General features: G+C 42.8%; 1 protein-coding gene across 1 annotated transcript in view; it reads right to left on the bottom strand.

The window, feature by feature from the left end:
- Positions 1-2,458: 2,458 nt before the first annotated feature.
- The window catches only part of khdrbs3 (KH domain containing, RNA binding, signal transduction associated 3), a gene marked incomplete at its 3' end in the record, with an annotated part of 234,070 nt that continues 222,388 nt past the window's right edge, over positions 2,459-14,140 (bottom strand). The window contains exons 8-9 of the mRNA XM_084312684.1: positions 12,767-12,822; positions 2,459-2,550 (exon numbers count right to left, since the gene is read on the bottom strand). Of these exons, the coding sequence (XP_084168810.1) occupies positions 2,459-2,550; positions 12,767-12,822 (148 nt within the window). The remainder of the gene's footprint in view (positions 2,551-12,766; positions 12,823-14,140) is intronic.

Here is a 14,140-nt window from a genome sequence, read left to right on the forward strand (position 1 = left end):
TTATTGCTATATGCTATGAATATACTATAAATCCTTACCGACAGAGAGATACTTCCCCCACAAAAAAAAAGCATCACATGAATTTCAAATGCAAGTAATAATGTATACAATTCTTAGAGGATCACAGAGGACACACGCTGCTGGTAGCGAAAGGCAATCTGTTGGTACTCATTTTTTAAAGTACGTTTGCTATAGCATCCCATAATAACTTTTGGCATTTGTATTCTAATGCCGTTACAGATTGTGATTTATGTTGTTTTGCATCACTCAATAAGATATCTATTATATTTAAGGCACTGTGGCCTGTCAAATGGGGGCTCTCTGTAGCTAAACATTCCCAAGCGTATGATCATCAAGCTTTATGGTATCGTTTTGTTAGTTTAGATTATATATTTTTTTTTATGAATACATAATTATCCTCTTGAACACGGACATTTCTTTCAAAATGTTTATTCAGCATCAACCAAGAAGAAAAGTATTAAAGGGCTTACATAAGCTCAAATTGTATAGAGTTCAACACAACCTCATGTAGTAGATGGGACCCTTATCCATTCTACATGATGTATCTGCAACGTATTATTCTTACAAAGTGATATCGTTTTTAACTGAGGAATGAAAAGGGGGGGGGGGGGGAAGGGATTGAAATAACTTATTTAGACCCTCTAAAAAAGAATCACACAAATTCAACAAAAGCTCCTGGACCGGTTTTGCTATGGATATTTTTGTATACAGAAAATATGGCAGGCTATTTAAGATGTACGGTATTAAAGGGGATGTATTAGTAAACATAAACACGACTACATCGGCTTTAAGGGGAGAATAAAACAGCTGACATTGTCCACAATAATTCCACACCATGCTTTTATAAGCCCTTTAAGTCAACACTAAAGAACTATTATCTTACAAAAGGAGGGAAAAAAAGACAACAATACAATAATGTATACAGTATGATTTTGCTCTTTTCATATCGTAAAGGTATAATTTACAAGGGACACAATTCACCAATCACCCCTCAGAGATATCTACAATACTGCACTTTGCTATAACTAATCTACTACATTGTAAAGTGACCACCCCACGCAATGTTTCAAAGAATAGAGGGTAATAAATTAAGTTGCTCTGACAGCTATGTAGAGACCATACAGTGTATCAACATCTTATCAACAATCTAGTGATTCACCAATCAAGTAAAATATGTTGATAACATGCTATTCTTTACCATCACATAGCCAAGAGAGAAATTTATGTTTACTAATGTCCGGTAGATTTCGGGGCTAAGAGGATTGGATAGATCACCTAAGGTGTCAAGACACTTAGGGCCCTTTCTCACTCACTGCTCTGTGTCGAATCAGACCCGGCTCGCATCAGAAAAGGGTGTGTCTGTCTGAGTGAGAACGCTGTCCCCCGTCCCCGCCCCCCGCTGATTCGTCCCCGGGGGCGCTGAACCGGGGCCGGTGAAATAGGTGGTCTCAGGTGCGCACTAGTGGGGGCGGTTAGGCCTGGCAATTTTGTTTGCCATTGCTATGTCTATACATTGTTTGAATGCATTTATTTCTATTAGACCAGTGGTGCCCAACCAGTCGGCCGTGGTCGACCAGTAGATCAATGACATGCAATATAATTGCCACAAGCGATGGGATAATGTTAGCTTCTGAACAGGCTAGCTATCTAGCGTTAGCCGTTAGCCATTGCTGTATACTATACTTTCTTGTTCGAATGCATTTATTTCTATTAGACCAGTGGTGCCCAACCAGTCGGCCGTGGTCGACCAGTAGATCAATGACATTCAATATAATGCATATAATCGATGCAGCAATGTTACTAGTAAAGGCTAAGCTAACTAGCGTTTAGCCGTTAGCTTAGCGCTATCGTTAAAACGCTCAAAAGCGGACTCTACAACACCATCCATTCGTGATAAAATGGGGTGGGTTATATTGACAAGGCTTGACAACAGAGGTTCAAATATAACTTCATATTTATTGGCAATTTGTTATCAGCATCCAGAGTCCGCAGTCGTGTTAAGACATTCCTGTTTACATTTTCGAACGTGACATCATCGCCTACGGCAAGCGTAAACGCTCAAAAGGCAAACCGTAAACAGAACCCGAAGCGAACCAAGACTGCAGTGTGTACACAAACTAGAGGGGGGAGAGGCGGGGGGGGGGGGGGGTTCGCACTCTGACCCGGAATGAGGGCGGTACGCGACCGGTACGGACAGAATGAGTGAGTGAGAAAGGGCCCTTAGTCCAGTTGGGGATACGTTTTGTAAATCAGGGGGGGGGCGCCGTTTTGAGAATAAGTTTCATTGATTCATTGTCTTTCCTGTCACCATGTCTTCTGTGTTATTAGCTGGATTACTTTTCATTTCAACGCTAAAAAGGTGGGAGCGTCCATAAAAAAATCCATTACTAGAGTTGAAACAGCCACAGGGACTCAGGGTGTAGGTGGTATAAACAGTTCAATATCTGGTGTACGGCTGCTCTCTGTACACTCCCTTGGTTGTCCTCGCTGGCGGTGCCTTGCTGCGATTATTTGCCCACTCTTCCTGACCTGATCGAAAGAGGAAACAAAAAAGGATCAGGCGGTAGAAAGGCTAAAGACATGTTAAGTTGATATAAAACCCTCAAACTATTTGGCCACACCAGAGGTCTATCCAAGGTGGTGTTTAAAAGGCCCGGTTGAGGGTAGAACTAGAAATCACGGTGCGCCCCAACGAAGCTGGAGGAAAAACATTCGACAATTAAACGACAACTGGACCACGATAAATATCACCTGCAAAGACAAAGACGAACGGAGAGCTCTTTCGTGTGCAAGATGTGCAGGCTTCTCTTTGCCGAGAAGCGAAACATGATGAAGTTTGAACGTTTTCTCTGAATTGCAAATCCATGGCTTTCAATGGCCCCGTAACCGTGACGTCACCTTTTACAATGTTTAGCTCTCAAAATATTATTATTATATTAGTATGCCTGAAAGGGTTAAAGGAGCTATCCGTATTTCTTTCATGGAAAACTGACCAAATATCACAAGATAATTAAAAATAAATAAAAATAAAAATACAAATGATAAAGCTATGGAAAAGCTAGCATCAGGTGGTGTTTCTAATATCTGGTACAGCTCTTCTTCTTTTGTTCAGCGAGGGAAAAAAGGCTGTGATTGGCTGTAGACCACATGACCACACCGAGCGGAAATAGTCAGAACTGGGCCAGAAAGGTCCCTCCCCATTGTATAATGGCCTCTGTCGTGGTAATACACCAGCAACAAACCACACCTCTGCTGCACAACAACATCAAAAATAATCTTCATCAGCCATGTTAAGGCATACATGCAAAATGACCATTCAAGAATGCACATTTGAGTAGGAATGTGTTTTCTTTCAATTTGGAGTTCTATGCTGAAATGGCCATGTTGTTGTTGTTGTTGTTGTTGTTGTTGTTGTTGTTGTGGTGGTGGTGGTGGTGGTGGTGATACAATCCCAGCCTCTAACAGCACACTAATGGGCAAGTAGGATTGTAGAACTTGTGCAATATCCTTCTACCACTACACTGTCATTCGTGCCTGTCATTGGCACCTTGCATGGTCGCCTCCGCCGTCGGTGTGAATGTGTGAGTGAATGAGTAAAGTGTGAGGAACTACTGTAATTGTAAAGCACTTTGGATAAAAGCCCTATATAAATGCAGCCGTTTATAGAAGCATGTTCAGTGGACTTTACAGTCGTTGAAGTGGACCCTTGGCATGGCTATGTGATGGACTGCCATGAATCCTCCAGTATATTGTTTATTGTTTATTGTTATTTGCACTTACAAACAGACATTCTGGAATAAAATAAGTAAAAGAAGAACAGTTAAAAACAGTCCATGACCCTGCTAACACATTGTAGAAGTCATAATCCTGATGTTGCCTATATATGTGCAGTATAACTATATAATAAACTGTATAAATTACACACGCATAGTACCGTGTCTTTCAGTGCACTATAGTAAGATGGCTTCGTGAAAGCAATGCATCGCAAACTTTAAACGTCTGGCTATCGATGTGGCTTATCTAACAACAAAAGTACCTTTACAAGCCTGTAAGTACAAGCAGAGGGACTCAGACACAGAGTCCCGGGCCCTGCCTTTCACCTGCACGGATACATCTCAGATAATTGAATCAGAGGATCAAATAGCGACTTGAAAAGGGCCTGTTTAGTGGCTCCCAGCAAAAAGGTCACCATTACCATTAGCTCAGATCAGCCCTCGTTTCACCCGCCGTTGCTGTCAATGTGCAAGTGCCTGCATCGATGGCAGCCTTTGTCTGATCTCCGGCCAGCGGAGGCTCGTCCCCAGAGCTGAGGTTCACAAAGGCGCGTGTGTGTGTTTTCTCAGTGACAGCCTCTCTGTTGGCACCCCATAACCAATACTCCTTAATTAAACCTGTCACCCTTTCACTGACAGTGGCTTTAAAAGAAAATGGACCAAGGTAACCTTGTGTTCTGAAAAACAAGGATCTACATCAACCCTGTTTATCTGTGTGGCTTTCCTTTGAACTGTCCATTGTGTGTCTGGCTCCTGTTGAGTTTGTTTGTGGCCAGAGATGTTGGGGGATTCAATCGACACGCTAGCCTAGGTTATTGTGCAATATTACTTTTTGTGGGGAGTAACATATCATACTAGATATATTGTTTTAGATAAGATAAGATATTCCTTTATTGATCACTGAGGGGAAATGTGGGCGTTATAGCAGCATGGGGGAGGGGGGAGGGGAGGTACAGGTACGGGCAGGGTAATAGTAGAAGACATAAATATAGGCAATATAATTAACTCTGAAAATAATACGAGCAAGTGAGCAGTGTAATCAAATTGAGTTACTTTCGCAAACATAATAAATCGCAAACATTAAAATGTCTTTCCCTTGATTGACTCAAAGTGATAATTTTCCCTCTCCAGTGTGTTTTGTCTTTCAAGGTGAAACCACTGCTGCCTTTGTTTTCTCCGGGGTTTTACCAAAACGGGAGACGTGTTAACATACTCAGGCAAGCGTCAAATGATACCGACAACAATTTTGCACTATTATACACAGTAACAACACCACTGCCATTAGTGCACAACAAAGAGCAATGGCAAAACGAATGTGCGAGATTACTTTTGTAATATTCTAAACAGTATGTGTAAATGCCTCGTAATTACAATACTAAGTCACCACCCACTCTGGTCTTCGGCAGCCTTGTCTCGTCCGTTAAGGGTAGACATTAATCTCTGCGCTTATACTTTAGCTCGGTAAACATGAATCCACATTAACACATATTATATTCTGAATCTGTGGAGAATGATTTGTGTATTCAGATCTTCAGAAGGCAGAGTACAACTTCTTAATCAGCTACTGGCACTACTGGTAGGTTGAAACATTTATTTTATATAAAAAAAATGACATTGAGGTTTTACCTTAATTTTTTGCATTAATATTAATATTAATATCGGTATATCGGTATCGGTAAAAAAGCCAATATCGAGCATCCCTAATATTAACTGTATGAAAATGTATTATCCAAGCAATGTGTCATCATGAGCATGTTGATGCCTTTTCACTTGTCTAATCCCATCAGTCATGAGTGTTGCTGGAGTGGAGGACTAGGCTATGAAATGCTTTGGCAATATTTAATTTAATACCCTCTTTACACTACTGACCCAGGTTAAAATGCCATTGCAGACCCAGTATAGAATCCCATCATAGTGATGATAATAAAGTAGGCCTATAATATAAATCATGATCAATTTTCCACGGAAGTGCCTTCGCCTTTCATCTACGATTATTTTTGCACCGCCGATTTGAAAAGGTCAGTGGATCAGTAGATCACCTGCTACAATGTAGTCTATATCTTGTGCTACAAATACAAGATTAACATTATACCTTTGTTTTAATATGAACAAAATATTTAACCCATATTGATGTTTCCTTTATCGTGGTCTTACTTAAGCTATAATGTCCAGATTGATGCTCTTTATTTTATTTATGTAGTATGTCTTTTGGGGCTTCTCGTACTATATAGGAGACTCACGGGTATCCGTAGGAGGTTTTGGAAAAACCTTAGTAAATATGACTGCAGGCTAAAGATGTACTGTTGTCCACGTCTCACTAATACAACATACCACATAGTGTCAGAAGTGGTTAACATGTTAAAAACAACTCAGCATTCAAAGTTAGAATATCAGTAAAGTTACGCTAAAGTTACGCAGTTTGTAGGTTGTAAATCAGCGCGACGGATCAAGCTAGCTAACTAGCATCGGACGATATCGAGTTGCATACTGTTTGAAAACAAATGAGGAGGCATTCCACATTGACATGTTTTATGGGAGATGAGGCTGAGGATGTATTAAATGCGTTGCAGTTATCGGAAGATGAAATGCTACTCTACAAGAACGTTAAAGACATTTTTTACAAACATTTCATCGGAGAGCATAATGTGAGCAAGAGCTAGAAGAAAGTTCCGACAGCTTTGTCACAGCAGTCAACAAACTGGCGGAAGACTTGCAAGTTCGGGACTCTGAGACTAATTGAACCGTAATCTCATTGTGGTCGGCATAGGAGATGTCTACCAACTTGAAAAGCTACAGCTAGATGCAGGGTTTTGTATAAAGCTATAAACTTGGTCAGACAAAGTGAAACCGTAAAAAACAAGATGAGGTGATGCTGCACGATGGAGGAAGCTACACACAGAGCGAGCCCAGCGAGAAAATGCATGCGCTTTCTACTCGTAAACAGGAATGGAATGCAGAACAAAGACCAAAACAGGTACAGAACATGACGGGACCATTGGGAATGTGCCGTAAATGTGGGAGATCTCATAGTTGGAAAGACTACCCGGCTAAGGATGCCGATTGCAGGAGATGTCAGACGAGGACACTTCGCTGTCGTCTGTAGATCTAAGCAGACTGTGCACAAGATGACAGGGGAAGAACAGCTCCACCAGGACAGTGTTTGTCTGAAACAAGACAGCCTTTTCATGGGTGAGGTGGAGGTAAACAATGCCGGCTGGTACTCAAGACATCAAACAGTGACAGCAATTCCTACTAGATTGTATAGTTATAGAAGAGATGGCCCTTTACTTCACACACAGAAAAGACTGCATGCCCCCAATAAGAAGAGACCACTGCTGGGGTCATGGGGAGGTCTTCAAAAATACATTTCCAAAGGTGTTTACTGGCCTAGGGAGGCTAGAAGGGGATTATCATATCCCCTTAACTATCAAAGTACAGGAAGAATTGGAAAGAATGGAAGAGATATATGCACCCACTGAGTGGAACACAGGAATAGTGATGGTCCCAAAAGCCAATGGTAAGAAGATAATAATCTGTCAACCATACCAAACTCAATGAGGGGGTGTGCAGAGAGAGGGATATACTGATTTACCCTCAGTAGACCAATCATTAGCTCGGTTGAATTGTTCACAGGTCTTTAGAAAGTCTGGTTTCTGGTTTCCGGTTTCTGGCAAATACGGCCCTAAGCGCAGAGTAGAGACCGTTGGCACCTCCTTTAACGGGATGTCCTTATATGCAGGGAAAACGATGAGTGGCTCACCATGGTCCTGACACGCCTCCAGGAGGCTGAATGAAAAGTACAGCTTTGCGCAGACCGAGGTCCTGTTTGTGGAACATGAGGTCAGTGCAGCAGGCATCGAGCCTCACCCTGAGAAAATAATAGCCATCACAGACCTGCCCATCCCCCAGACCACAGAGGATGTTAGGCGCTTCTTGGGAATGGCCACATATATAGCAAAGTGTATCCCTTGGTTTGCTGACACTACCAAACCACTGAGAGAACTGCTGCCAAGGGACAATGAATGGTCGTGGGGTTACATGCAACATGCAGCCTTTGACAAAACTCCAAAGGTGAGCTGGCATCAGAGAGAGTGTTGGCTCAGTACGGACTGCGAGCCAAAACAACGGTGTCAGCTGAAGCGTCATCCTTTGGTCTTGGGGCTGTCCATCTCTCAAAGCCTATCTGAAACAGAGCACACAGGATCCTTCTCCTCGTCTGCCACATACTGTGACTTCACGCATGTAGACAAGCAGCCCACAGAGCCATGGTGAAGCAGAGAGGGCTGTGAAAACAGTCACGGGCATGTTGAGGAAAAACACTGTGACCCACGAGTCACACCACCGCCACATCACGGGCCGCCACGCGCCAAACTCTTGATGGGCAGGAGGCTGCGTTCAGCCGTCGCCAGTCTCACCCTCTTAACTGAAACCGCAATGGCCTAACAGCGAGGCCGTTGCAGACAAGGACAGACGGCTGAAACAAACACAAACAGTGGACTTTAATCACAGACGCAGAGCCACTGAGCCGCCGGAGCTGAAAGCAGGTCAGCGGTGTCTGGATCACAAACACAAAAGAACCAGCCACGGTTGCTGAGAAAAGCAGGCACTCCCCGCTGTGATGTAGTTGAGACAGGCTCAGGAGAGGAGTGGGGAAACACAACACACCTCTGGCCTCTCTCGGAAGTACAAGCCCGTCCACAGGCTGTGGAGGGAGGGCCACCCGAGGAGGGAGGTGAAGGCCCCAGGGTGGCTAGAAGACCATGTGACCTAGAGTACACCTTCAGATGGACCGTTTGACATGTTTGTATACTTTTGTTGCTATCCCATGTTTCAAGCAAAACATTACTGCTCCAGGGAAGGGTAATATGTAATATGTTTAAACTGTGTAATTATCTTGCTATCCCATGTTGCAAGCATAATTGTTCCATTGCTGTTTCTGGGAAGGGGAGATTGTAGTATGTCCCTCGGGGCTTCCCATATTCATGGAGATCCGTAGGGGGTTTTGGAAAAACGTCAGCAAATATGCCTGCAGGCTAAAGATGTACTGTTGTCCGTGTCTCATTGATACAACACACCACAACAAGGTCTAGTCTCGATGATATTGGCCTTGTTTGCTCTTCTGCAATATTAGATTGATTATTATTATTAGATTGATTATTGATTATTATGACAACACATGTTATATTATAGCTTGTAAACTAACTTATAAGCCTATTCAAGTAAGACGATGTATGTGCCATGGATTGATCCACTTTTCAGCACCACAGTGAAGGAAAAAATTTGGATTACACAATAAATGTAATAATTTTGTCATTCACCCTTGTGCGGTGACCCATTTTCAATCAATCTAAAAGAGAAATGATACAATTAATAATTTTTTCAACCCGAGATTCCTTGGCCTTGGCAAATCTTCTGTGAAGAACATACAGTATAAAATGAAACATTCTCATTAAGAGGACACACACATCATTTATATTACATATGTGGTGTTTGGGACTACTGGACACTGTGGACATTACAGGTGAAAACAAGGTAAATATGAAGCAAACAGCTTCACTGTGTATCTTCACTGGAGCCTCCACCTTGTTTCATTAATGTGTCCATTAATGATTAATATATATGTAATGGTTGTGATATCGTCACCTTTTTTACTTCGATGCCCCGAGGATGTTTCGAACCCGGGTCTGCCGCACCACGGGCGACAGCACAGACCACTATACCAAGAGGTGAATTCACTGCTTTGCAACGTGTCTATGTGTCTTTTAAGGGAGACTGAGTTTAACTCACAGTACCGCTACTCGCCACAGTCACTTCACAACACTTGGAGTCCATCGTGACTGTGCCTCGCGGTACCAACGCTTGTTTTCCTATGTTCTGTAGGAAAAGATTTGTACAGGATGTTTTTTTGTCAATATTGGACTATGGTGATGTCATTTACAGGCATGCGTCTGTGTCTACATTAAGGCCTTTGGATTCTGCCTACCACTCCGCCATAAGATTTATTACGGGTGACAAATATGATACTCACCATTGTCTTTTGTATGAGAGGGTAGGCTGGCCATCTCTCTCGTTGCGACGTAGTTATCATGGGTATCTTTTTATCTACAAAGCAATTATTGGCAAACTTCCACCTTATATTACATCTTTGTTGGTCTGGAGTGCTGTCACCTACCAATCTCGTTCGAATGATCGGCTTGTGCTCAGGGTGCCTCGAGTTCGGTCTGAGCTTGGAAAGTCTGCCTTTTCCTACAATGCTCCATACACATGGAATACCCTGCAACAGACTCTAAAGCTCGGAGCATTCCCGTCATTCATGGAGTTTAAAGGCATTGCACTTGACCTATGTACTGAATCATGTAATTGTTTTTAATCCATCATTGTAGTAATTGTAATTCATTGTAATTAATAACTGTTATGATATTTGTGTCCTTTGTTAACTCGTCATCACTGTAAATGAGGGAAACCTCAGTGCTTTCACGAGTATAAATAAAGGTTTGAAATGAAATGAAAAACATCTGTTAAGCATTTTTACTAGTGCTGTCAAACGATTAAAATATTTAACTCGATTAATCGCATGATTGTCCATAGTTAACTCGCGATTAATCGCAAATTAATCGCATTTTTATTTTAATTTTTTTTTTACCTTAAACAGATCTTTTTCAAGTTCCAAGTTTTAATACTCTTATCAACATGCGAGTCAACAAATGCTTGCTTTGTGCAGCCATTTAACACAAAAGGATGACCCTCATGCATTGCAAATTTGCATCAAATTCAAAACAGAGTGATGCACAAAATAACTTAAAAGAAAATAATAATTTAAAACAATGAATAAAGTGTGCATGAAATAATAGGGGAAAGAAAACGTTAGGAACTTGTTACATTCACACACACAAGGGCTGATTAATCACACACCCCCCTCTCTCCCTCACACACACACTCTCCCAGCTCTTTTTCTCTTTTGCCCCTTCCTCATCTCTCTCACCCCCCTCTCTCTCTATATCTCACACACACACACACACACACACACACACACACACACACACTCACACACACTTCAGAAACAAACATAGTATCAATGAGAGCATCAATAATACACCTGAGTGAAGTCTAGTAAAAAAAAAAAAAAAAAAAAAATTTTTTTTAGTTAATCTTGAGTTAAAAAAATTAGTGGCATTAATAGAATCGGGAGTTAACGCGATATTAACGCGATATATTTGACAGCCTTAATTTTTACATAAACTGTTATGGTTCCATTGTTTTAAAATCCCATTCATGTTGTGGGTCCACCGGAGTAACAAAAACGCAAACACCACACAAGGGTTAATACATCAGAGGTGGTGAATGCATCAGACTACAGGATACTGATTCCGATCACAATGTGAGCCGGCCAGGTGGTTTGGCAGATCCAGACCCAATGCAACACTATGGGATTTGTGCGTGTCCAAACCTGTGCCTTAACACAGCCCAGAGTGATCAAATACTAGATGTCACATTGAATACTGTATGTGTTTTACCCAGTGTTTACCAACAGAACAAATGTAACCAATCTCTAAGCAAATTACTTTGTGAGCACTTTGAAGCAAGTCTTATGAGACTCAGAAGAGATTCCCTCAACACATTCTCATTACAGTACAGTAGTACACCAGCATGAAATACAATATTGTTTGTTTAAGTTGTGCTACCTTGTTAAGAAACACATTGTTATTATATTTAAGAGCCATATGGGGGCTTAATGACACAGTGAGGTACATGTACCAAGTCAAGCTTAGTGGAGCTATCGCATAGCTCATGAATCACCTCCAATGCAAAACAAGTAAAAATAAGTTATTGCTACTGTGCAGTGATAGCAGTAGTTCATATTAATGTTTCAGAAATGTTCACCTATCTTACAAAGGCAAGGGCTACTTTTTACTTACAAGTCATGAATTCATGTCTGATTATATAACGGTTAATAATTTTTTGTTTGTTTTGGCAACATCTACTGGTGATAAGCGATAATTGCTGTTGCGTTTTTGCACTGTATTGACTTGCTTCGGAAAATTCATGCCAACTACTGAGTTAGTCTTCTATTCATTCCAAAGAAACGGCCGTTGCTGCTAATGACGTTGAACACATCACTTCCTGTGAGACGGACAATTTCCCTGTGAATGTCCTGCCAGACACCATTGTTTAGAACAGCATCGAACAGCAAACGTAAAAGCATTCATGAACTGGGTATAGAGGTACTGTAGAATCACTACCGTGTTATATCAGTTGGCGATAGAGAGTGGAAAAATAGATATTATGTATATGAAAATTTTCAAGATTATTACTTAAAAAAGATGGGTCTCATTCTCCAACGGACTTACGACAAAAAGGGCTTTCTCTTAGGGCCATTTGAGACCTTTTCGGGCAAGACATGAACCCTGCAAGCCGGCTGCAATGTGGACTAAGCCTTACATAACGTGTCCCCTCCGGTACTCGAGGAAGCAGCAGTCGCATCTTTTCACCTGCGCGGCGCGATCTCTCAGCGTCGGGGGTCTGCGTTTTGGAGGGCACGCCGCCCCCGTCGCTTCCTGATTCTGCTGCGCAGGCGCACCAACCGACCTGTAGGAGTCGCTGTCCACAACGTCCGATCCCCACCCATCAGCTCCCACCCCCTAATACTGCCAATTGTATTAGTATGAACGACCAGCCAAGCTGATAGCAATGCGGAGAGCTGGGCTCGAACCCAGCGTCTCCTGCATTGGTGGTGAGCGCCTTGCCCACTGCACCACCTAGCCACCCACAATATATTATAATATAATATTAATTATATATGTTTTATTGGGACGGTTGGTGAATCCCAAAATCGTCCCGAAAAAGTCTCAAATGGCCCCAAGAGAAAGCCCTTTTTGTCCTAAATCCTTGGAGAATGAGACCCATTGTGCCTCTGCATCTGCATTATAGAGGTTTACATTATCAATCAGATAATCTGTAGAAAAACAACTCACCATAGGAATCATACGTCTCCCCGCTTACACCTCCGTATTCATAGTAGTCATCTGAGCTGTGAAGAGAGAAAATAACAGGTTACCCAGCTGGCAGTCATTCACTATTTGTGTAAATATAGTAGTACAAGTATGAGCATAATACGCAGCATCACTCAACATCACTGTAATCAGTAGACAACTGGAAGCGACTGACGTAAGGAAAGAACATGGAGATGACGCAACGTTACAACCCCAGACACACACAGTGCCGCCGATACGTCACATACATGATACTGGAACGTGTCTTTCATGACCGAACACCCTTGGATGTAAAAAGAAAAAACAGACTGAAAAAGAAAAGCAGACTGTATAGTGACTACAATCATTGTGTCTACATCTGCTTCACAAGGCAATTTCCTTCACCCTCTCCTTCTCTCTCAAACTTAGAGTTCCACGCACGCACAGAGATCCACGAGGGATGGATCTTGCATAGTGGAGTTTTTTTTTGTATATCTATCTATTTATTTATCTCTTGTCCCCGGTGAGGCGCCGGCGGGAGCGAACCCGCCTCGGAAACGCTCAGTAACAAGTCCTATCGTTCAGGGGACGCGGGGCAATTCATCATATCGGCCTGCCACCGCGCGTCAGCAGCTGGGTCCTCTCTCCTCTGCCCGTCAGTCAAGCCGGGTCGGGTGACAGGAGAGGCGCCTGCTCGTCTCCCCTGGATTAAAGAGCCGAAGGTGCCGTCCGAGGGCTCCGTCTGAGCGCGCCGCGTCGACACACAGAAGGACGGCCCGGGGGGAAGGGTGACAGACGTGGTAATGATGCCATTCAGTGGAAGTGACGTTAGACATCGACTACACACTGTTTGTTCCCCCTCCACCCCCCCCCCCCCCCCCTCCCTCCCGACGCTAAATCGTCCGTAAAGAAACAAACCGACACAATCCACCGGAGACAAAGCGAGAGATATATTGGAAGTCTGGCAATGTGGGAGATTGGCAGCCTGTTGCCGGTAGGTAACCGGGACCGTGGTTAAACGTGGAGGATGAGAGAGAATAGGGCAATAACAACAACAACAACAACAACAAAAAGACAATTTCAGCAATTCCTTCCAGCGAGGTAACTTCGGGGGCGACTGTTTTACATTTGTGTCATTCACACTTTACGCTCTTGAAATGAGATCGTAGCCTTTTTTATGGATTTGACGGCACAGGTAAGTCCCAGACCAGAAGAGCTCGTACGGGCAATTCCTCTGCTTCAGCCCAGCTCGGCCCAAACTCTGTGATTTGGACCAAAGAGGCGTTTTTTTTTCTTTCTTTCCCGCTAAGCATTTCCTCCTGCAAAAGTTACACAGCGCAGGTTCGAGAGCACCGCAGTGGCTTAACAAGACGTCAC

This window comes from Notolepis coatsorum (assembly GCF_963971535.1).
Source record: "Notolepis coatsorum genome assembly, chromosome: 4".
Lineage (NCBI taxonomy): Eukaryota > Metazoa > Chordata > Actinopteri > Aulopiformes > Paralepididae > Notolepis > Notolepis coatsorum.